Source organism: Narcine bancroftii, chromosome 8 (genome assembly GCF_036971445.1).
Source record: "Narcine bancroftii isolate sNarBan1 chromosome 8, sNarBan1.hap1, whole genome shotgun sequence".
Taxonomy (NCBI): domain Eukaryota; kingdom Metazoa; phylum Chordata; class Chondrichthyes; order Torpediniformes; family Narcinidae; genus Narcine; species Narcine bancroftii.
The window spans coordinates 104,150,672-104,174,585 of NC_091476.1; the positions used below are offsets into that span (position 1 = coordinate 104,150,672).

Below are 23,914 nucleotides of genomic sequence, written 5' to 3' on the forward strand. Positions count from 1 at the left end.
CCAAAGAAAAGGTACAAGGACTGCCTAAAGAAATCTCTTGGTGCCTGCCACATTGACCACCGCCAGTGGGCTGATAACGCCTCAAACCGTGCATCTTGGCGCCTCACAGTTTGGCGGGCAGCAACCTCCTTTGAAGAAGACCGCAGAGCCCACCTCACTGACAAAAGGCAAAGGAGGAAAAACCCAACACCCAACCCCAACCAACCAATTTTCCCCTGCAACCGTGTCTGCCTGTCCCGCATCAGACTTGTCAGGCACCAACGAGCCTGCAGCTGACGTGGACATTTTACCCCCTCCATAAATCTTCGTCCGCGAAGCCAAGCCAAAGAAGAAAATACATGGAAGTGTTTTTTTTTAATTCTTAAATAAAATATTCAAAAAATGCACAAAAAAATTTAAAGAAACAAAAAAACATAAGATGCATGAATTAAGTCCATGTTAGACATACCTGTGTGCAAGGCCAGGTGAGCAAGTGTAAAGCACAATAAAATCCAGATCAGCAGCCTCATCTTCCTGTACATTGCGAAAAGGTTGACCTATAGAAGGGAAGTCAAATATCAAACTTACACACAAGTTTTCTAACATGAATATCTTTCACTTTTCATATACATCATAACCACTGCATAAAACATGGAAGTCTTGTTTATATAATCAGTTTGTTCAGGTGCCACAGAGCATTTGATAAACATGAGAATCAAAGCACTTTGGACTGAGATACCAACAATAAAGTATTATGACACATTCCAAGCATTTCATCAGACACTTACTGGTCAAAGACCACACTGGTTTTGGAACCACATAATTACCCAGTTAATGAAGCAGATACATTTTCCTGAGATAGAACATTTTGCTTTGCCTTTACAATTACCCTAAACCATCTAATAACCAGACACCTCAATCAGCTTGCCAAGCTTCTCCAGCTCTACAAAACCAGCTCACCACAAGTTGAATTGAAAATATTGAGTTACATTTTACCAAGCTGCGCAGTCTTAGAATGATTCGGTTGCCTGCCATCTAGCGTCCATTAAAGCAATAAACAGTTGGGATTACCTTTGAGATTTAAAATTGCCCCTTTAACATTGGATATAATTTTCCACCCCCCCCCCCCATTTAATGGCTACTAATGTTCTGACAGTTAATAACAAAAATTGGCAATTTATGCCAATTCTGTGTTTTTTAATGACCCTACTTCAACATCAACTGGGCTTAGACTGATTAAAGCCAACTTGTTTATTGCTGCCTGAGAATGTCATTATTGCCCATTACCATGGGTCTCATATAGAAAGGAAATATGCAGAAGTTTATTTTATGCATTTTTTTAATGGTCCATCTAGCTTGTACTTGGAGATCAGCTTATGGATAAACACTACTTGCAGTAATTTAGACACAATAGGAAATTCTTGCTAAAATGCCTTACTGTGCAAACAAAGTAAAAATAAACTAATGAACTGCACACCAGGATTCACCAATCCTTCGGTAGAGCAATGAGAAAAACCATCACTTTTATCAGGAAAGTGATTGAAGATATTTCTGAGATTTTCTGGGAGAGAATTGAGGGGTTTCTGGACTACACTGCCAGACTTGTACATTATGACTGCAGGGATTCGGGTTGGCAGAAGGTGGTTAGCAATTGTAGAATGCACCTGTGGAAGAATCTTCATTCTGGAAGACAGCAGCCATCTATACAGTTGTTAGGAGTAAACAGAAAATTAATAGGCAAGGGACCAAAATGAAGACAGAGACAGGGACAGAGAGAGTGAAGTAGGGAGTGGAGGAGAAAGGAAAAAAAATGTTGGTCATGTTTGCAATGTTACAAACCTATGCAGCAAAGCTCCAATTGCTTTGGACTCCCTTGCCAATGCTTGAAGATCTTGCTCTGTCAGACCAAGTGCAATTATTTCATAAAGCAAGCCAGACCAAGCAGCCTTAAATAAAATGGGAAGCCAACTAAAACTGAGATGAGGAAATATTTCTTCTCTTTGGATCTTCTTGCCAGAAACTGGTGGTGGCAGAGTTTTTGGTTATACTATATTTAAGACTGATACAGATTTTTAATTAGTAAGGGAATCAAGGTTTAAAGGAAAAGGGCAGAAAAGTGGACTGGAAGAATTTCAGATCACCAATGATCCTAATGATTGGTTGAGATGTTCAAGGGACTGAATGGTCTCCATTTAGAGGTACTGCCTCTATTTATATCATTACTCTTTGGGTCAGAAGTGGAAGCACATCAATCCTTGACCCTACAGAACTGCCCAAAGACAATGATGGAAATAAGTCAACCATCTACAGAAGCTGGAGAACCTACTGTTTTCAATTTTGATCTGCAGAATGTGTGTATTTATAGATTTCTTCAAGCCCAACCTTCTCTATTATTTGACTTGCTGTTAGCACTTGTACTATCCACTTTTAATCTCTGTGCATACATTCAGATCCTTCCTGGGACAGATGTCTTGCTGACTCATTCCTTTTCCTTCCCAGTCTCCTAGCAATTGCTCCAGTCCACCTCACCAAGTTGGTAAATACAGGAAGTGGCAAAAAGGCAAGCTATACTTTAAGTGGATGTCACCCAGATATAATGATATGCATCCTGAGCAGAAGTTCAAATCAATTTTCCAATCCTCCCTCAAGCAGGAAAATAACATTATACACCTTGCTTTTTTAACCCATCTGATCTAATCCTATGTACCCACATTAGGATACTATCCTTACATATCCATCTAAGTGCCTCTTTAACATAACCATTTTATCTAATTCCACCAGCTCTTCTGAAAGCACAGTCCAAATATCAACCACTCCAGACAAAAAATCCCTCAGATACATTTCCACTCCTTCTTCTTAGATCTACACTCTCTTGTTTTTGTTACCCCTACCATGGAAAAATGATTTTGACCACTATCTGCACCTCTTATTATCACATCGTTTATCAAGTCACCCCACCCCACCCCCTCCTGCACTCAATGAAAAGCCAGTCGATTCAATCACTCTCCACATCATAAAGGACACCACACCACCTGACATTACCCTGGTCGCAATCTCTTCTTGCTGTTCCCTTCAGATAGAAGGTACAGAAGCCGGAAATCCATTACCTCTAGGAAGGTTAATGAACAAATTTTAATCCACCAGCCCTCTCAGGGCTCTTGAACCTCCCTGTTCCACCCCCATCCTAAACTAGTGGGTCCACTAAAAGATCTGTCTAAACTGCTGAAACATTTTTTTTTCCTTGCACTAACTGCAACTGTGAATAGTTGTACTGTATATAATTTTTGCCTCGTTATATTGTGATAAAATAATTTGTACTATTTCAGTTGATGCATCTTACATATCTGTTTGGTTGCAATAAGCAAGAATTTCATTGCATCTGTACTTGCATATATAACTAACTCTCATCACAATTAAAATCTTGCAATCCAGGCAATATCTGCACACTCTCCAGTGCAATTACATCCTTCCTATAGTATGATATCAGAAATACACAGATTAGCTAGCCTCTTTGAAACTGCAGTACCTGGGTAGCCCTCCTGGGACACAGGTACAATTACTGAGGCAAAGGTGCTGGAAGTATATTTTGAATTTCAGGGGATTTACCTATTAAATTATCAACCCGACAATTTAAGGGGGATCCCACCCCCATAATGATGCATCATGTACTCACCGGAAGTACTACCACATGTTGGGATGCTGGGTGCCCAGTGATGCACACACACGCTGATGTCACTGGAATAAGTGGGTCGGCCATTTTCATTTTCAAATCCCCTGTGGGCGTGACCTAGGTAAATTTAACTAGGTTCCCTGACTACATCTGAGGTAGGTCTGGGATCCAGATGGATTTCGAGAGGGTTGACCAGGTCAGACACTTTCTAACTGCCGCGTAACTGGGGCGCTAACCGGGCAAATTGCACAGTTAACCCCATTTTACACGGCAGTTTGAAAAGGCCTCTAGAGTAAAAAAAACACCAAGATCATAATAATACAAGGAGAGGTAGATAAATTGGTGGATTAAACACAGACATGTTGCAGGTGGAATCTTAATGCAGGTAAACAGAAAGCAATATTTTGCAAGGAAATACTAAATGGCACTTTTGCTGAGGAGATCTGTTTATAACATACACATAAACCTTTGAAGATGAGACCAAATTATTTGTTATATTTTCAATTCTAAATAGCATCCAGGTCTTCATTAAAAATACAAAAGCAGAGTTATATTAAATCAACATAATAATATTTGTTAAGCCACAACCAAAAGCCAGATCAAATTTCAGCTTCTTCACTTTTACATGAATGCAAACATCCAAAAGAGAATGCAGGAAATAGTAATGTATCCATCGTCCATTCAGTTCTCTGCAATGGATAGGGAGGGTGTCAATTAAATAGTTTTGAAATACTTGAATAATCCAGTGTCTGCTATTTGATGGAACAGGATATTTCTCTCCAGTCTTACTTGGATTGTAATCATTCACCTTCAAGAAACTGGGAACATTGCAGGGAGAAAGAACCTATGCAGTGTTTCCACAAACAACACTCACTAGTTTCTGGACCAAAATATTACCTAATAACATGGCATAGCATCTAATAGTCTACACCTGAGATTGTCTAATCTCAGAAGCTAAGCAGGCACAGGACTAGTCAGTCCTTGGAGGGGAGACCACCTAGGAACACCAGGCATTGGACAAAGTGGCAACTCTGTCTTCCTTATGGTAGGCAAAAGTTAAAGAATTTCTTGTATGTTACATTCTGAAATGTAATATTATGTGACAATAATGGAACTTTTACCTTCCCAAACACCATCAGCAGCAAAACTCCCCATAATGGCTAAACTCTTTGCTGCACAAAGAAATGGGAATAACTTTTTTAAGCACTTCACTGTCCCACTCCCTCCCACCACATCAATTTACTCTTCTCTCATCCCACCACCCCAATCCCAACCCCTCTTCCCACCCCATCACTGCCAACCCCATCTCATCCAACCCCATCTCATCCACTCCCATCCCCTTCCCACCATCCCCTCCCTCCTGCCCCATATCCCCACTCCCAAACCACTCCTTCCCCCCCCTCCCCGCCCCCATCTCCTTGGTTTTTCCTGACCACGATATCATGACGTGGTGGATGCATGCCGCCCACCCCACTGGAGTGGCCCAGCTTCTCCCTCCGATCCAGAAGCAGCCTTGGATCTGAAGCGCGGGAACGTGGCTCCCTCTGCGGCGGAGCAGCTGGAAGCAGGAAACCGAGCCGAGCCCGAGGAGTTCCGGCCTCTCTCCGCCGCCGCCACCACCAATGCTGCTCGTCCCCGCCGAATACTCACCGGCATTCAGGTCCCCAGGCTGCGCTGCTTCCCCTGTCCTTGGCGGCGCCGATCAGACCACAGGCCTCCCGCTGCGCTGCTCCGGCTCCCTTGCACCGGCTTCTCGTCGTGATGCGACGGCGTGACCTGCACGCATGGCGCCACCCCGCTGGAACGCGGCGAACTCCTATTGGGCCGCATCAATATCATGACGAGCATTGATTGGGCCACGTTCTAGGGGGCGGGACTAGTGCACAATTAAAATGACCCGTCCTCGGACCGACTGACTGGTCCACGTTCAAAGGACGGGGCCTCCAGAAGTCAGAGGTCACCCTCCTCCATGGCTTTTATTTCCATTTATTGACAAGTTGGGGGCCAGTGATCAGCTATTAAAGACATGAGCATTCTCCCAGCACAAACTGGTTCATTCAACGAACAGTTTATGCGAACTTTAATCAAAAGTATCCTGTTTGCCCACACTGTAGCAGGCAGCTCTGGCTCAGAGTGCTTTACAATCTATCACAGTGGGGATTGCGAAAGTAGAAATTCAACTTGGCCCGCAGGGAAAAAAGAATCTCAGGGCTGTGATATCCATGAACACTGACAATAAGGCTGAACTTTGAAAAGCCCGATGGAACGTAGAAAATTGTCATTTTATTATCAAATACCTACCCCAAGCCTGAATTGAATTTTCAAAGCCAGATTGCCCACATTTTAAATTCTATTTAACGTAAAAACTACTATAGATCAAGTTCATTTTGGAAAAGACAATGGCAGGATGATCAGGACATGACACTCTACTTTCACCCCGAGTTCACTTGGTGAATGGATTCCTCACTCACTAGTCTGAAATCAGGGATCAGTGGCCGAGGCAAAAGACCCTTGTGCAGCCCTACTAATTGAGATCCAACTCAATATTCAGATTGGGAAATTCTGTATGTGAATCATCACCTCATTGTACAATTAAAAGAAATGTGAGTATTAGACAAATCTTCAGCATGTTGGATTATTTTAATTGTTTTTGCACTTAATCCAGCACAGAATACATGCTTTAGAATTACAAATATGTAGACAAAATCATTCATAAAATGGACAGGACAATTTCATTATCACGATCAGCATAGAATGAATTTATTTTGCAGAATAACTGCTATCCCTCTCCCTTTAGCAACCACTCTGAAGCCTGGACCATACAAGCTAATGTGATTAATGAGCATAGATGCTCAATTACAACCTTTTATTACTTTGACAATATTGTCCATTTATAGGAACTGAAAGAACAGGAAACAGATTAGAAGTACAGTGTGCAAGGTGAAACTGGTCAACTCCATGACTCCTGATGCAAGCTGATCTCCATACTGATCCAAGAGCTGCAAAACCACTGCATTCGTCCATCCAAACCCAATCTGGAGACATAGAAGAGGGTTGAATAGAAATCCAAATGGACTGACATTTTTTTTTTATTTTATTTAAAATGTTTCCACACACACAATTGATAAAAACTTAATAATGGTGACTAAATTTTTTTTAATTAAAATGATTACATGGTTTTTACCCAACCCTTACCCTCCCTATATGCTCCCACATATACTAAAAATATAAATGAGATATGTTGCTATATAAAGTATAGAAAATAAAGAAAATAATTTTCTGGATTGGTCAAAGGGATCCTACAGTATTTAGAAGGCTGTTTTAGGGAAAATTAACACAGGTCTTATTTACCCCCTAAACTTTGCATATGCGGGCTCCAAATTTGCAAAAAGGTAGTGTATTTATTTCTTAAATTGTATTCCATTGGAGAAAATTACATTTAACTTTGAATTTCTGCATTCCATCGCTCCATACCTAAATATGCATCTGATTTCCAAGTCACTGTAATACACTTCCTTGCCATTGTTAATGCTATTTTGATCAATTTCATTTGGTACATTGATAATTTTAACTTGCGTCTTGTTTCTTCTATATTTCCTAATAAAAATAAGTCTGGATTTTGTGGAAATACGATACCTGTAATTTGCTCTAAAAAATTTCTCAAGTCCACCCAAAAGGTTTTACTTTAGAACATGACTGAATGTGAAAAAAGTTCCTATCCCTTCACCACATCTAAAACATTTATCTAATAAGTCTGATTTCATCCTATTCAATTTTTCGGTGTTAAATATAATTGATGCAGGTAATTATATTGAACTAATATATCTTACATTTATGATGTTTGCCATACAGAGATCTGACCATCTTTTCTTGTCAATTGTGATATTTAGATCTACCTCCCATTTCTATCTAGATTTATGGACTCCTTGTTTAATAGTACCTGTTTGTAATAAAAAGATACATTGCAGAAATAAATTTCTTCGTATTACCTTTCTTGATGAGAGTTTCCAATTCACAAGCTGGTAAAAACATTGTTGGACCTAACTTTTCCCTCAAAGTATTCTGGGTTATTTCATATTTATACCCAATTGTTGAAATGACAATTCACCTTGTTCATAACAACCTTCAATATCTTAATGCCTTTGTGAAACCAAATATTTAAAAATTGGTCATCTTTAGTAAAAGATGTAAGATTATTTTGAATCAATAGCATCTTAGGTGTTACATTTCCTTTTGTTTTGATTTTGTTATTTATCTTATTCCAGATCATAATCAAATGTTTCAACATTAGTGCTTCTTTCAGGCCAGTTATTAACTTTGAATCCTATTTATACACAAATTCTTCTCCTATTTCACCCAACTCCATTTGATCCATGCTGGTTACCCTGATCCCTTAAAAAAATAGTAAGAAATCTCATTTGAGCCAATTAACAATAATTCTTCAAGCTAGGAAGCTGTAAAATTCCAATTCATATTTCCATGTTAATCTTTCTATAGAAACCCTTGATATTTTACCTTTCCAAATAAATTTTCCTACATGTTTATTTAATTCTTGAAAAAAATTTGTGGTGATAGTATTGAAAAAGATAATGCATTCATGGAAAAATATTCATCTTAATAGTTAACCCTTCCTACTAACATTGGCAAAGTCGCTTTCTTTGTAAAATCAACTTTAAGCATTAAATTGAGTATTTCTTCAACAATGGCTCTATCTCCTTGTGTAAGGGGCATTATTTCACTTTTATCCCAATTTATAACCTGAAAACTTAAATTCTTCCAAATTTAAATGTAGTTTCTATAAGGTCTCGGGTTCTGTCAAATATATTAAGACAACATCTGCAAATGACCTGATTTTATACTCTTCCTGACTGACCTTAAACCTCTTAATTTCTAAATCACTCCTAATTGCCTCTGCCAGTGGATCTATAGCTAAAATAAACAAAGCTGGCAATAAGAGACAATGTTGTCTGCTAGATCTTGCCAATTGAAACGGACAGACATTTGCCCTTTCACTTTATGGTTGTTATATTGTGCCTTAATCCAATTAATAAAAGTTTGGCCAAACCCAAATTTATCTAGAATTTTAAACAAAAAGTTCCACTCCAGTCTATCAAATGGTTTTTCTGCATCTAGAGCAGGGGTGTCAAACTCAAATTCACGGAGGGCCAAAATTAAAAACTTGGACTAAGTCGAGGGCCGAACTAAATATTTATTGAAAATTTTCAACAACATCTGCACGTTTTCTCTTCTTTCAACATATGTAATGTTAAACTTTAGGATATAACTTTAGGAGGATAATGCTACAGGTCAGGAGTAGGTAGCTCAAGTTCACCCTTTGCTTGACCTGAGGGAAACCTATTTGGTCCCTGTGGAGATGTAGTCAGCATTCACAGGCTGTGTCCATTCTGGCCTGCATCAGGACTCAGCATTTCCTGCTCACTCCTCAGGCTCTAGGCCTCTATTCACCCTCGACCCACCATCCCTCTACCTGACCAGTCCTTTACCCAACCTCTACTCACCCCTCACTCCACTCGCTCTGCCTCTACCCACCCCATCCTATACACGCCCCTCTAATGCCTCTCCCCTCAACCTGTTCCTCCCTCTACCCATCTCTCACCCTCTAATCACCCCTCCCCTACTCGCCCTGCCCCTCCCCTTTTACCTCTTCCCTATCCACCCCTCCTTCTACTCATCCCTCCCTCTAACTGCCCCTCGCACCACCATAACTTCCCCTGCCCATTTTTCCTCACCTACACCCTCTACCCACCCCTGCTTACCCACCCACTCAGGCCCAGCACGCTGCCGATCAGCCTTTGCGGACAGCCACCATCTCTCTCTTCACGTGCAGGGCTGAACCAGCCGTCCCTGGGGTCCGCGCGGGTGCAAGCGCTGAAGGCCGTGGCGACCGGGAGAAGTGCGCTCACACTGTGCAAGGGCCGTCCAGTGCCAGTCGCGCAGGGCTTGCGCTGCCCGGGGGCCGTGCGCAGCCTGCCATGCCCGTCGCGCCAACAGGAAATCTCAGGCGCTCGCCCATCCGCCGCACCGCTCGACAGGTGGGAGAAGTGACTGGTTGTGCGGGGAGCCTTCCAACTGGCTTGCCGGCTGATGACATCGACGGACTTCTTGTGTTATAATGGGGAAGGATGTGCAACAAAGGGGGAGGATGGTGGGGGTGACATTACCAAAAAACAGCATCGGCTCTCGCTGCAGGGCGGGCCACCTCTAATACATTTTTGAAATGATCTTGCGGGCCAAATATAATTATATCGGGGGCCAGAGTTTGACATATGTGATCTAGAGCAACTGTAAAATGGGGAAGACCTGTTTAGATTGCTGGGTGGTGGGGAGGTGTAGTACCAAGTATTGGATCTCCTGCTGTTATAGGAGAAAGTGACACATTTAGGGAGAAGTGGGTAGGAAGGGATGAGCAGACAAGAGTCAGAGGGAGTTGTCCTTTTGGAAAGCAGAATGGAGTGGGTAGGGATAGATCTAATGATTAAAAACATTTAGCAAAGCATTTTAGAGAGCTGGAACCAGCAAGTTCCTAAGAAATCCTGACCTGCACATCATATTCTCCACCCCCGCCTGGTTTACTGTCACCATTCACATCATACTGCAAAAAAAAAAAAAAAAAAAAATTAAAGGTTACTCAGAAAATAAACAATGGCAAAGATGAACCTCACTGACAAAACAGTACAAAACTCAGACATTCAACATTTAGGGGAAAAAAATCTTAAACCAAGAAAAAAAATTAGATATTTAAGAAATGGTTTAAACAGAAAATTAAACTGATTTATGCAGGGAAATGTCTTTACAGAACTCTTGATTTACGCATCAGTTACTTAGTGTATTGCTTTACGTGTGGTAATTATGATCAGTCATTACACAAATTTAAGAGTTAATGTTTTTTCTCCATTTAGATTGAGTACCGTGTGTTGTCAGTCATTGCAGTGATGCACAACATGTATTGATATTTACCCCCTAAAAACAGATTTTATTCAAAATTATTTAGAAAAGAAGAAACCATTCAAAGTCCCTTCACACCCTTACTGTCATGTCCATACATTCCCATCATTGCTTTCTGTTTACGACTTTGTCACTACTGTGGCACCTTGTCATTACTCTGCAGGGCTTTCCCTCAGACTCAGCCCATCAATGCCAGTAATGGAAGGACTCAAGACGAGCCATTCACAACTAGGTGGTGGGGGGGGGGGGGGGGGCACAGCACAATTTTTTTTTCTGTAGTCAATAGGAGAGAAGTACAGAAGAAACCAAAACTTATCAGGGAAGGGAGGCCCATAAACTTTGAGCAGAGTCTTAGGGGGAGCCATAGCCAAAGGTTGAGAATAGCTTGACTGTAGTCCTTCCCCAAAGCCCCCTCACATTGGCTATGCCAAGCCTCAGTACATACTCCTGCAGTATGTTATGTCAGCAACATTCCTCCACCAACATCTTCATGTCCTCAAAGACCAACACATTTCAGGCAGACAAAACTGCAACTTCACCAAGTTGATGGTCTTCTATCAGTTCTGTGTGTTTCATCCCAGGAACAATCTTCACAGATTTGCCTTAAAGGTGAATGTCATCAAACTCTTGAAATAAAGTGACCCAGACAAATCTAAAGTCCGATTTCTCCTTTGTGACATAACACTGTAATCTTGGATATCTGATTCATTGTGCATCAGGAATCAAGAAAAGAAAGGGTGTCAGTGCCAGGCAGAGAAACCGTGCACAATATCCCAAGGATGGGATTGTACAGAATGTCTGAATAACAATGCTACACATTTCAGTTCGACACAGGCATCTTACAAGTGAGTCTATTATATTAAAATCAAACTCACCTTCTCAAACATGGCATTGTACTTGTTGTACAAAACAAAGTTTGACTGAATCCATTTCTGTGCTTGTTGAAATGCAATTCTCTGACCCTTTTCAGATTTAGACTTTGCCAAACCTATTGCCAAAAAAAATACTCCAAATGAAATACAATTTGTCAGTTATCCAGATGATTCAAGTACCAAAATCCTTATCTCACTTATTCAAAATATCACAGGATTGCAAAGGTCTGAGTGATTCAAATAAAGTCAAATAATTTAATACAAAATAAACACATTTTTTAAAAAAGGATTCCTCATAACTACTCTATCCTTTCTCCTAACACAAACTAATAAATTTCTAAAATTCCACCTGTAAAATTCAAAAACATTACAGATGCTTTGTATGATTCATTGAGCTTTCTGTTCCTCTCTGGATTCTCAGTCACCCCTTCTAGAGAATTGAAAAGTGTATCTAGAACTTGAGTCCACAGGGGTGATCTCCCTCTGAATGAACCCAAGGCAGTTCTTCAATTACTGGGCATCTTTGATCCCAGCCACAATTCCAAATCATTCTCAGCTCGCTTTATGCTGAACTAGATGGTTCACAAGTGTTTCAGTCCTTCCCATTTCCATCTCAGTAACAGTATCCAACTCTGCCCTCACCTCAGCTTGTAGGCTTCTAAAATATTCAATCACCCTGTTCGACAATGGCCTGCAATCTCCCAGTTTTAGTTTAAATAAAACATCTGAGGCAGTCTTCCCTCTTTCAGAGTGTAGAGCTCGTCGAAAGGAACCAAAGACTTGTTGATCCAAACCAAGGCTTTTATTAGCAAAAGACAGGAGCTCTTCACAGGTGGTCGACCAGTCCGGAATGATCCGACCTGGCTAGGGACACAACCCTTTAAGGCCCAGACAATAGGCGTGGCTTAGCTCTCAGCCAATCGCTGTAAGCACAGTCTAGATACAGTAACTATATACACTATATACATTGGTGATAGATCTGTACTATCACACAGAGGTTAGAAAAGGAAAACAATACAAATGTAAATACACTAGTGGCTATGTCCCATAAAGCTGTGTGAGAAGACCCCTGCCCCAATGATATTTGCCCAGATTAACTATCTGATGTCATTCCGTTTGCACTAAAATACCCATCTTCAGTTCACTGCTTTTTAAGCAAACATTTCATTACTTTACAGACAGGTGTTTCTGTAAACTACATTATCTTTAAAATACTCTGCAGACCAACTCAACTGAGCAAATCCTCTTAATTCATCATCCCTTTGTTGGCAGATCGACGTTAACCCATTTAATTTATTTAAAATTTTAGAAATACATCGCTGCAATAGGCCCTTCCACCCAGAAGCCTGCACCACCCAAATACACCAATTAACCTATAAACCCCATATGCTTTTGGAAATCTGAGCACCTAGAGAGAAATCCCACACAGGTTGCGGGCAGAACGTACAAATTCCTTACACTCAGCGAACTGCTAGAACTGTAATAATGTTGCACTAATGCTATGCTACCAATGACCAATTTTAAAATACATCTTCAATTCTTGCTATCTTTAAGAGGTGTTAAAAGGGGAAATTGTCTTAATAATGGAGGTGGCATTTGTTTGCCTTATGGCACATGAATCGCATGTTCCGTACATGACAATAAATGAATCTTGAAAACTCACCCTAAGTAAAAGATTGTGGCTGCAGCTGCTGATCATATTAGGGGACAACGGAGTTCATATTGAAAACTGGGGGCTGGGTGGGGAAGGCAATGGGTTTGCTCTCCCAGTATTTTAAAGGAACTGTGGTTTATAAAGGAACACCTGTCCACAAAGTAATAGGAATGCTTTATAAAAGCAGCGAACTGGAGATGGATATTGTGTGTGCAAGTGACAGATATTTAATCTCAGCAAATATTGAGAGGGCCAGGGGTCTCCTCACACAGCTTCATGGGACATAATGACTAGTTATATTGATTTTTTTTTTAAACTCCTGTGAAAGAGGGAAAAGCACCCCAGAAAACCTAATGTTAGAAATCAGGTCAAACACCAGAAATTTGATTTTTCTCATTCATTCCAAATAGATCAGCATTGGAAAAGCTAAATTTAACAGGTTTAGGTCTATACTATTGTTCAAACGCTAATGTATCCCTGTGATAGTACAGATCTATCACCAATGTATATAGTGTAAAAAGTTACAGTATCTAGACTGTGCTTACAGCGATTGGCTGAGAGCTAAGCCACGTCTACTGTCTGGGCTTTAAAAGGTTGTGTCCCTAGCCAGGTCGGATCATTCCGGACTGGTCGGCCACCTGTGAAGAGCTCCTGTCTTTTGCTAATAAAAGCCTTGGTTTGGATCAACAAGTCTTTGGTTCTTTCGACGAGCTGAAAGATTTTGGCTCTTCACTGATAGACCTCAGTGAAGACCTTAGTGGCCTGCAACCAAAATAAAAAAAAGTACACTTTACCTTCAATGATAATTTGCTGAAGGGGTGGCCAGGCATTGGGGTAGTCCCACTGCTCACCACTATGTACCAGCGAAGCTGGAATTCCATTCCTATACCAGAGGAGCTGATGGTCCTGAAAATTAAAGTATAGATCTCATAAAGGTGAGAGAAAAATACAAAGTATGTGGTCTAGTTCTTTCACCCAATGTGGCTCTTTGCTGTGAATGAATCAAATCCACAATGGACCACCATATCCAGTCATTCCTGCTAGAATGTGCAAGATCCAGTAGTAGGGACAACCCTTTCCAACAGTGACTATAGAAAGGAACCAGCAGGTCGAATCAATCTTCCTACCTCCCACAACTCCAGCCTTTCTCATCGACCCCCTTATCCGGGCCCAACAACCCAGTTACAAAGTCCATTCAAATCCCAATGAATGTACATTAGGATATGGAGCCAAGGGTCCCACGGGTCACTCATGATCACTACATCTTTCAGGTGTCCACATTTTACTGTAGTCAGCAACTGCATTTACCTGCTCAAGACCAAAGCTGCCTTTTCCTCATCTACATGGGTCACAGAAACTAATGAGTAGGAATACCTCAAGATAATGAATCACCATCTCCACATCCTGTCCTGGCAACTGTTCAACAAAGCATTCAGCCCAGAGAGGAGCCAAGTTGGAAGCATAGAATGCAGCATTGGTTCTGTTATTCATCAAGTTATAATCAAACCAAATTCCTTGCTTCTTGTCCCAGAAAACTTCATGCATAGCATCGATTCGTTTGTTCATGGCCTCCTCATAGAACTGGGCCTTGGCAGAATTACCTTTTAAAAAAAAAAGGCAAATACATTGGAAAAACTGGTATTGGCAGAGGAATGAAATAGAATGATTACATACATATTTATCAAGGAATGCAGCAGTGGAACTCTGAAATAGGTAGGGCATGGACAGCAGGAGGTTTTTGGTGGGAGAATGGAGATACCTTGTGCAATATGCATGACTTCCAATGAATGAGCATTTCTGACATCAAAATTCTTCATAGGATTAAGACCCCCCCCCCCTCATGCTCAAAACTGAGCATTAGTAAGTAACATTTGAGATACCCAATGAAAGTAGGTAATGCTCAACATCAAATAGATCAGGCAACATCTGCATAGAGAGAAACTGCATCCAGCAAGATTATTCCACCTCTTTAAATGCTGACTGATCATCTGCATTTCTCCAACATTTTTTTGGTATTTACCTTCAGCACATAAAGTTTATTTTTGATTTGTGATCCATGATTACCACATCAACTGGAGAGCACAAGGAAATAGGAGTTGGCTTTCAGACCCACCATTCAATATCATGGCCAATTATTGCTGATCTCCACTTCACTGGTGCCAGAAGTAAAATAAAAGTCTGCACACACCATGGTTGAAGTAAACATACAATACTGGAGAAACTCCAGCATTGTATTTTACTTCACTGGTGCCAGTTCCCCATGGCCCTTATTTTTCCAGTATTTATCTCTACTTTAAATGTTTCTAATAATTAGGCCTTCACTACCCTCTGGGACAATTAATCCAGAGATGCACAACCTTCAGCTTTAAATGACCAGCTCCTTTCCTTACATCCCTTGCTCACAACATTTGCAAGTGAAAGCAGCACAATGAGATTTGCCTAATGGCAATGAGACAACTGGTCGAAGTCAAAGTGTCCAAGGTTTCATTTATTCTCAGTACATACACATCACATACAACCCTGAGCTTCTTTTTCATACAGGCAAGGCAGAATTACCACTTAGTGGTAATGCAAAAACTATTCAAGGTACATATACTCGTAAACAAATAAAGAAATGTAAACAAACTGTGCAATACAGAGAGAATAAAAATCAATAAAGTGTCCTTCAATGAGTCCCTCAGTTTGTTGCCGAGTCTGATAGTGGAGGGGTAGCAGCTGTTCATGAACCTGGTGGTGTGGGTCTTGTGGCACCTGTACCTCTTTCCTGATGGCAGCATCAAGAATTGCTCTCTGTCAACAGTGTTCCCTGTAGATGTTCTCAATGGTGGGGAGGGTTTTGCCCGTGATATCCTAGACTGTGACCACTACCTTTTATAGGGTTTTAAGCTCCAGGATATTGGTGACCCCATACCAGACTGTGATGCAACTGGACAATATGCATTTGTAGAAATTCGTCAGAGATTCCATTGTCATTCCAACCCTCCACAAACTCCTGAGGAAGTAGAGGCGCTGATGTGATTTCTTCATGATGTCATTAGTGTTGGCTCCAGAAAAGATCCTCCAAGACAGTGACTGTCAAGAACTTAAATTTGCTCACCCTCTCTACCTCTGATCTCCCAATGACCACTGGATTGTACACATCTGGTTTTCCCTTGCTAAGTCAACAATCAATTCTTTGGTTTGATGACATTAAGTGTGTGGTTGTTGGTGTACTATTTAGCCAAGATTTCAATCTCCCTCTTGTAAGCTGACTCATCACCCCTTTTTATACAACCACTACTGTGGTATCATCAGCGAATTTGTGACACTGGACATAGAAGATTTTGCTTCCTTAACACTAATAGGTGTATTTTATGGATTTTTGGCTCTGGATCACAAAAATCACCTTAAAATTCTCATCACTTACTCCCCCCACCCCCCCCGCATATATATATATATACAACTCATTTTGTGATTTCCTGACACATGTTAAGTCTACTAGTATATTGTCCACAAAGCCAACTATTTTGGTCAGTCCAAGCATTACCACTGAGTGCAGGTGCTATGCAAATGCTGTCTTAGGCCTGGGCATGCTTAGTCAGAATAAATACAGAAAACCTATAAATGAAGTTAACAATATACAGATGTTATGCATTTCATTGTTATAGATTGAATGCCTGTTGATGCTGCATTCCTCAGGCAACAGCACAATGAGCATCACATAATTCAAAAGACAGAGGTGTAGCTATATTAATCAATAAAAATGTACCAATCAAAATAGAGGAGGAAATAATAGATCCAGCAGGGATTTTTGTAATGATAAAGTGTCAGATATATTTAGAATTCTGGAATTTGGTCAATATATATGCACCTAATGAAGAGGATCAAAAGTTTATGCAAGATTTTTTTTTGAAGATTGTAGATACGCAGGGGAATATATTGATAGAAGGGGATTTTAACTTTAATTTGGACCCAAAGGTGGATAAAACTGGACAAAAGACTAGCAAAAAGAACAAAGTAGCCACATTTATGGTTAAATCAATGCAGGAAATGCAACTTTTGGATATATGGAGGAGGTAACACCCAAAGGAGAAGGAATACTCATATTATTCGAGTAGACACAAAACATACTCAAGGGTTGACTTGTTCCTATTGTCAGCCTATATCCAAGGGAGAGTTAGGAAAACAGAATATAAAGCTAGATTGCTATCTGATCATTCACCCCTGTTATTAGCAATAAGGACAGTCCTTATTGATTCGACCTGCTGGTTCCTTTCTATAGTCACTGTTGGAAAGGGTTGTCCCTACTACTGGATTTGCACATTCTAGCAGGAATGACTGGATATGGTGGTCCATTATGGATTTGATTCATTCACAGCAAAGAGGACATCCCACCAAGAACATATAGATGGAGATTAAACTCCATGCTACTTAAAAGACAGGAATTTAGAGAATTTATTGAACGCCAAATTAAAATGTACTTTGAAATAAATACGGAATCAGGCAATAGCATAATGAGCATACTTAACAGCATTTATGGTCTTCAGGAAGATTCAATACAGCAGAAATGACTCAATGTCACAACAGCTGCTATGCATTCTGTTATATTTGTGGTGAGTATACACTTAATGCCAAATTCAATAAAAGTTCAATTAATGTTTCTCCAACTTCCCAGGAAACTACAGGAAAATCTGAAATTATCTTTGTTCAGCTTGAGGTTGTCTGTCATAATCCCCAACATTTTTTTTCTAGGAAGTCAACCTTTTTTTAAAAAAAAAATGGTCATCCAGTGCAATCAGTTAAACCACTGTTTATTGCAATTGTTGATCATAAAAAGAAAAAACTTTGAAGTACAAAACTCTTCTGCAAATTCATTAATGGTACTTACCCAGTTGCTTATGAAACAATGCCATGATTCGTTCATTCTTGCACAGGATGGAGTTTAAATCAACAGGAATGATATGCCTGGTTTTTGTGTCTTTTAACATTCCATTATTCTCTCCACTGGAGTCAATAAACCATCGTGAAGAGAAGTCCCAGCCAGACTCTGCTCCTGTTTTCAGCTCCACCCACAGTTCTTTTCGGGCAGCTGAGGACAATAAATATTTGGCATCATTGGAAAACAGTAATAACAAAGCAATAAACAGTGATTATTAGCAAAACTAGAGCTCAGTGTCTAAAGTTTTGGTGACGGCATGGGACAAACTACAATGACACAAAAGAGCTCAAACTGCAAGAGGCTTTGAAGAATGGGTTACAAACTCCAGTTTTTCAGTATGATGCTGATCTCACAACAATAACTACAATTTAACATAGCAGCCCTGGTGCATGTAACAACATGCATTAGAGAGCAAATAAAGCTCCCTCTACAGTGTTGGAGAGAGAAAGGGGGGGCCGCGAGAGGGGGGGCCGCGAGAGGGGGGGCCGCGAGAGGGGGGGCCGCGAGAGGGGGGGCCGCGAGAGGGGGGGCCGCGAGAGGGGGGGCCGCGAGAGGGGGGGCCGCGAGAGGGGGGGGCCGCGAGAGGGGGGGCCGCGAGAGGGGGGGCCGCGAGAGGGGGGGCCGCGAGAGGGGGGGCCGCGAGAGGGGGGGCCGCGAGAGGGGGGGCCGCGAGAGGGGGGCCGCGGGAGGGGGGCCGCGGGAGGGGGGCCGCGGGAGGGGGGGCCGCGGGAGGGGGGGCCGCGGGAGGGAGGGAGGCGGGAGGGAGGGAGGCGGGAGGGAGGGAGGCGGGAGGGAGGGAGGCGGGAGGGAGGGAGGCGGGAGGGAGGGAGGCGGGAGGGAGGGAGGCGGGAGGGAGGGAGGCGGGAGGGAGGGAGGCGGGAGGGAGGGAGGCGGGAGGGAGGGAGGCGGGAGGGAGGGAGGCGGGAGGGAGGGAGGCGGGAGGGAGGGAGGCGGGAGGGAGGCGGGAGGGAGGGAGGCGGGAGGGAGGGAGGCGGGAGGGAGGGAGGCGGGAGGGAGGGAGGCGGGAGGGAGGGAGGCGGGGGGAGGGAGGCGGGGGGAGGGGGGGAGGGGAGGAGGGGGGGAGGGGAGGAGGGGAGAGGGGGGGAGGGGAGAGGGGAGAGGGGGGGAGGGGAGAGGGGGGGAGGGGGGGCGGCGGGAGTGGTGAGAGAGGGAGGGATATATTTAGATATAAATAAATAAAATACCTTCAGTTAGATTTTGTCCCAATCCTACATCCTTGCTGTAAGACTCTGGTCTGTTTTCAGAGGGGGAAAAAGCATTAATAAATTTTCTTCTAGATTAAAACATTCATAAACAAGATCTAGAGATATAGGAGGGCAATGAGTTTTCTCACATTATTGGTTTGACTGTCAAACATTTACTGCTTTGTCATTCAGTACAAATTTCTTCTGCACAATAATACCGAAAAAGAAAGGTGCCTGCTTTACCCTCAAATGTTTGGACAAAGAATTTGACCTGATAAGACAAAAATTAAAGGATTCTGTACACACCTGGGGCCAGCTGCTTCAACGTTATACTGATTCAAATAATGAGTTTTGCTTCCCAAAGTGACAGACACAGATCGATTCTTCATCCAGAATTCATACTCCTTATCTAAGAAACCAATGCTTTTTCTAATTGAAAAAGATACACAATTACCATAAAGTGTGGAGATGTCAATGGTACAAGCATTGACAATCATCTTTTTTTTTGGAATATTTTATTGAAACATACATTGAAACATACAATTAATGAACAATTAAAAAAGTACAAATGATATTTTAAAACTAACCCCCTACAACACTCCACCCTTACCCTCCTACCCTAAAAAGGAGGAAAGAGAAAAGAGTTCACCCATAACAACAAAATTCATCAGTTAATTACCATAGTTTGGAGTAACACCACAACTGTGCAGCGAGGGGATTAAAAAATTCAACTCCATATAATCCAATTACAGGCACCAAGTTTTACGATAAAAAAATCACGCAAATATGTTTTCCTCTCCAAGGATAACAAGACCTCAACTCCACATGCCATCTCTGACTTTTTCAACCTATAGCTAATGCCAATCTCAAAAATGCAATTTGAAAGCTATTTAATTTTAATTCAAAACTGAACCTCATAATATTACCCAACAAAAATACTAAAGGATCTAATGAAAATTTCGCTTTCAGAATAACTTCTAAAAATTCCTTAAGTCTGTTCCAAAAAGGTTTCACTGTTTCACATGACCAAGTAGAATGTGAAAAAAACACATCTAAAACATAAATCCGAAGTAATAAAATTATATCCCCTTAATTTTTCTGGAGTTAAATATAATTGATGAATAAAATTATAATCAAATAACTGATACCTTACATTTACAATTTTAGTCATATTATCCCTACATAAATTCATCAAATCATCCTGAGAAATAAGCATACCTAAAATCTTTCTCCTATTTCAATCTAGATTTATGTAAATCCAACTTAAGCATACATCTAAGATATAGATCCCTTCTTACCACCCTAAGTAAAATTTCAAACTTAGACCGTCAAGATAACCATAAAGTATGCCAAAAATTATCCAACAATAAAGCTTTAAGTTGATAATAAGAAAAGAGTATTTGAAGATGCATCATATTTCTCTTTTATTCTTTGAAAATATCCAGCTTCATAACAATCTTGCACCAATTTAATACCCTTTATATCCCATAACTTCAAAAGGGAAAAAATTTATTTTGATACAATGGAGTTTTACCTGAAATCTTACCTTGAGTACCTATAACTTCATTTTTCATATCTCTCTCTCTATAATATATATACACACACACACACACACACACACACACACACACACACACACACACACACACACACATTAAATGTTTCAACAGGTTAATTATAACTACTCAGTAACTTAGGATTCCATCTATAAATAAACTGATCCATCTTCTCACCAATTTGAGATAATTCAATATTAGTCCATATCAAAGGTTTATCTATTTCAAACATCCTATTAATACATTTCAATTGTGCTGCATCATAATAATTTTGAAAATTAGGGAGTTTAGACCTCCTAATTCATATTTCCAAGTTAATTTTTGTAATGATACCCTTACCATTTTATCCTTCCATAAAAATTTCCTCACCAAATCCTTAAAAAGAGAATCTTACAGGGAATAGATTGAAAAATATTTTAATACAATGAACTATTCCTATCTTTCCATCAATTCAAGTGTTTAATTTTAAACAGTAACTGCAAATAATGTAATTATAATCATATATATGAATTAAAATCTACCTCAACATCTAAATACTTAATCTGATCTGAGCATTTGAATTTCACAATATGCCTACAAGACGAATAACCCATTTCGGCTAATGACAATCTCACTTTTTTCCAAATTTTATGACCTGATATCTCACCATACTATTCCAATCTGTCATGTAAACACCTCAAAGAATTCTGAGGTTCTGTTAAATATATTAAAACATCATCTGCAAACAAATTAATTTAAAATTCATCAAATTTCACCTTAATACGTTTAATATTACTATCCTGTCTAATCACCCAAGCCAAAGGTTCAATAACTAATGCAAATAGAGCTGGTGACAAAGGAGAGCCTTGTCTAGTCGACCTTGCATAAAAGGTAAAGATAACTGTCCATTTGTCAACTCTAGCAGTAGGATTTCTATACAAAGCCTTAACCCAATCAATAAAAAGAGGGCCAAATTTAAGTTTCTCTAAAACTTTTCTTTTTAAATCTCCACTCTATTCTATCAAAGGCCTTTTCTGCCTTGCACAAAATAATCATTGGTGGGTTGGATCCCTCCTGAGAAATGTTAAAGAAATCAACTTCACAATATTATTGCTGAATAATGATTTTTAATTAAAAAAAACTGCCTGGTCTAAATGAATTAAATCTGGTAAATATTTAGCCAACCTATTAGCTAGAACCTTCACTACAATTTTATAATCAACATTTAATAATGAAATTGGTCTACAAGACCCAGCTTTCAATGGGTCCCTATCTTTCTTTAGAATAACTATAATAATTGCTTGAGAAAAAGAATCCGCAAAAAAATGAACCTCTGTCACCTGTTTCAGATAATGGAATTAATAAGTCCTGTATTTTTTAATATAAAATTCAGAAGTAAAGCCATCATCCCTTGGAGACTTCCCATTTGGCATGGATCAAAATGCATCTAATATTTCTTTAGCAGTAAAAGCAGCATCCAAATCTTTAATATCCTTACCACTCAGAAAAGGTAAATCCAGATAAGATTTTTAAAACATTATCAATTTTAACCTCATCCTCCACTACTTCAGTATACAATTTTACCTAAAATTTTCTGAACATTTCATTAATTTCCAGAGGTTTATATGCAATAATTGATTCATTCAGTTTTTAGCTGCCAAGCTAGTACTTTAAGCTTTCCCCTAATGCATAATACTTTTGTCTAGTTTTCTGTAATAACTTCTCATATTTGTAAGTTTGTAATGAATTATATTGTAACTTTATATTAGTTAAATGTATTTTTTTTTAAACTTCTGTTGAATTTTGCTGTAAATTTTTTTTTATTTCTTTCTCCTCTAATTTGGTTAGATCAGCTACATGTTGTTTCTCAATTTTAGCAGTAAAACTAATAATTTGTCCCTTAAAATATGCTTTTTATACCACTTTTAAAAAAAAATACTTGATCTCTAATAAAATTACAAAATTCTACATTTTTCAACAAGAATTAATCGATATGTATTATCAATTCACTCTGAACCAGTACATGTTATTAATAACAAAGAATGATTAGACAAAATCCTACTCTTATATTCAGCCTTCAATATATGGCCTTGCAATTGTGCTGATACCAAAAATAAATCTATTCATGTCAAAATGAATAAAATGAAAAATCTCCCTTTTGTATTTAACCTCCTCCATATCTACTAAATTCATTGACAATGATCTTGATCTAATTACTTTTAGCAAATTAATCACCATTACTGATGTGTTACTAACAAGACAAACCATTCTTATCCAAACCAGGATACCATAGGAAAGTGTGAACTGGCCAGTATAAGAATCAACTATATCAATGAAGCACAGCTTTTGCACATTGACATAAACTAAGCAAAGTTGGCAGGATTCCTTCCATATAAAGGTCAGATTAACTATTTTAAGATAATTCAACAGTACCAAAAAAACCCAAAAAAACCCAAAGCTAAACTTGTGTACTCAGCAAGGCAATAACCTTCCTTGAATTCATAGTCAAGAATGACAAAAGAAGCACTTAATTCATAATAGCTATTGCAGAATTATGTCGACACTTTGCAAAGCTCAGCTCAAAATTAAGTGGATCCATAATAAACATGGCATGCTTGATCTAAAATGGAATTAGCAGCTGATAATAGCTGACAGGTGCTTTAATGACTGGAGACTGATTTTTTAACAATTTAATAGGGTCTGATGCAAGGTCCCTTGTTATTGGTGGACAATGTCACGATTTAGACTTGAATGCCAGAAATTAATTTATTAATGATATAGAAATTGCAACAAAAAGTTGTAAGGAGGAAGCCCAAGTAGCCCATCAAATTCAATCTAAAGGAATACAAGCCAAAGCATTTGACAGAGCCAACAAGGAGTACATAATAGAAGTATAGAGGAACTGAGGGATATTGGTGTGCGTGTCCACAGACTTTAGTTCTGGAAAGATCGATTTATTTGCTCCCTTACCACTCCCATTATCCTTCTTAGCAAGGGGGGGTGGGCAATGGTGATAGTTTGAGAAGTAATAAACCCTTATTTAAAAATGCAACCAGACACCATTTTGCAGATGACAAATAACTGACTTCAAAAATTCCATGTCATTTGTAACATG

The 23,914-nt window shown here is 39.9% G+C and overlaps 2 protein-coding genes across 3 annotated transcripts in view; both read right to left on the minus strand.

The window, feature by feature from the left end:
* hyou1 (hypoxia up-regulated 1) overlaps positions 1 to 5,452 on the minus strand; it is a 52,299-nt gene extending 46,847 nt beyond the window's left edge. Inside the window, exons 1-2 of one of the 2 annotated variants that reach the window (XM_069894671.1) lie at positions 5,300 to 5,452; positions 449 to 536 (exon numbers count right to left, since the gene is read on the minus strand). In XM_069894671.1, the coding sequence (XP_069750772.1) occupies positions 449 to 536; positions 5,300 to 5,305 (94 nt within the window). In that variant the 5' untranslated portion in view covers positions 5,306 to 5,452. Of the gene's footprint in view, positions 1 to 448; positions 538 to 5,299 lie in introns of those variants that run through there. The other variant, XM_069894672.1, reaches the window with a different exon arrangement.
* An 818-nt stretch (positions 5,453 to 6,270) lies between these two features.
* The window catches only part of treh (trehalase (brush-border membrane glycoprotein)), a 51,201-nt gene continuing 33,557 nt past the window's right edge, over positions 6,271 to 23,914 (minus strand). Inside the window, exons 7-15 of the mRNA XM_069894677.1 lie at positions 23,886 to 23,914; positions 19,571 to 19,693; positions 19,265 to 19,314; positions 18,009 to 18,209; positions 14,516 to 14,742; positions 13,936 to 14,047; positions 11,491 to 11,603; positions 10,209 to 10,262; positions 6,271 to 6,684 (exon numbers count right to left, since the gene is read on the minus strand). The exon at positions 23,886 to 23,914 is cut by the window's right edge and continues 88 nt beyond it. Coding sequence (XP_069750778.1) covers positions 6,541 to 6,684; positions 10,209 to 10,262; positions 11,491 to 11,603; positions 13,936 to 14,047; positions 14,516 to 14,742; positions 18,009 to 18,209; positions 19,265 to 19,314; positions 19,571 to 19,693; positions 23,886 to 23,914 — 1,053 coding nt within the window. The 3' untranslated portion in view covers positions 6,271 to 6,540. The remainder of the gene's footprint in view (positions 6,685 to 10,208; positions 10,263 to 11,490; positions 11,604 to 13,935; positions 14,048 to 14,515; positions 14,743 to 18,008; positions 18,210 to 19,264; positions 19,315 to 19,570; positions 19,694 to 23,885) is intronic.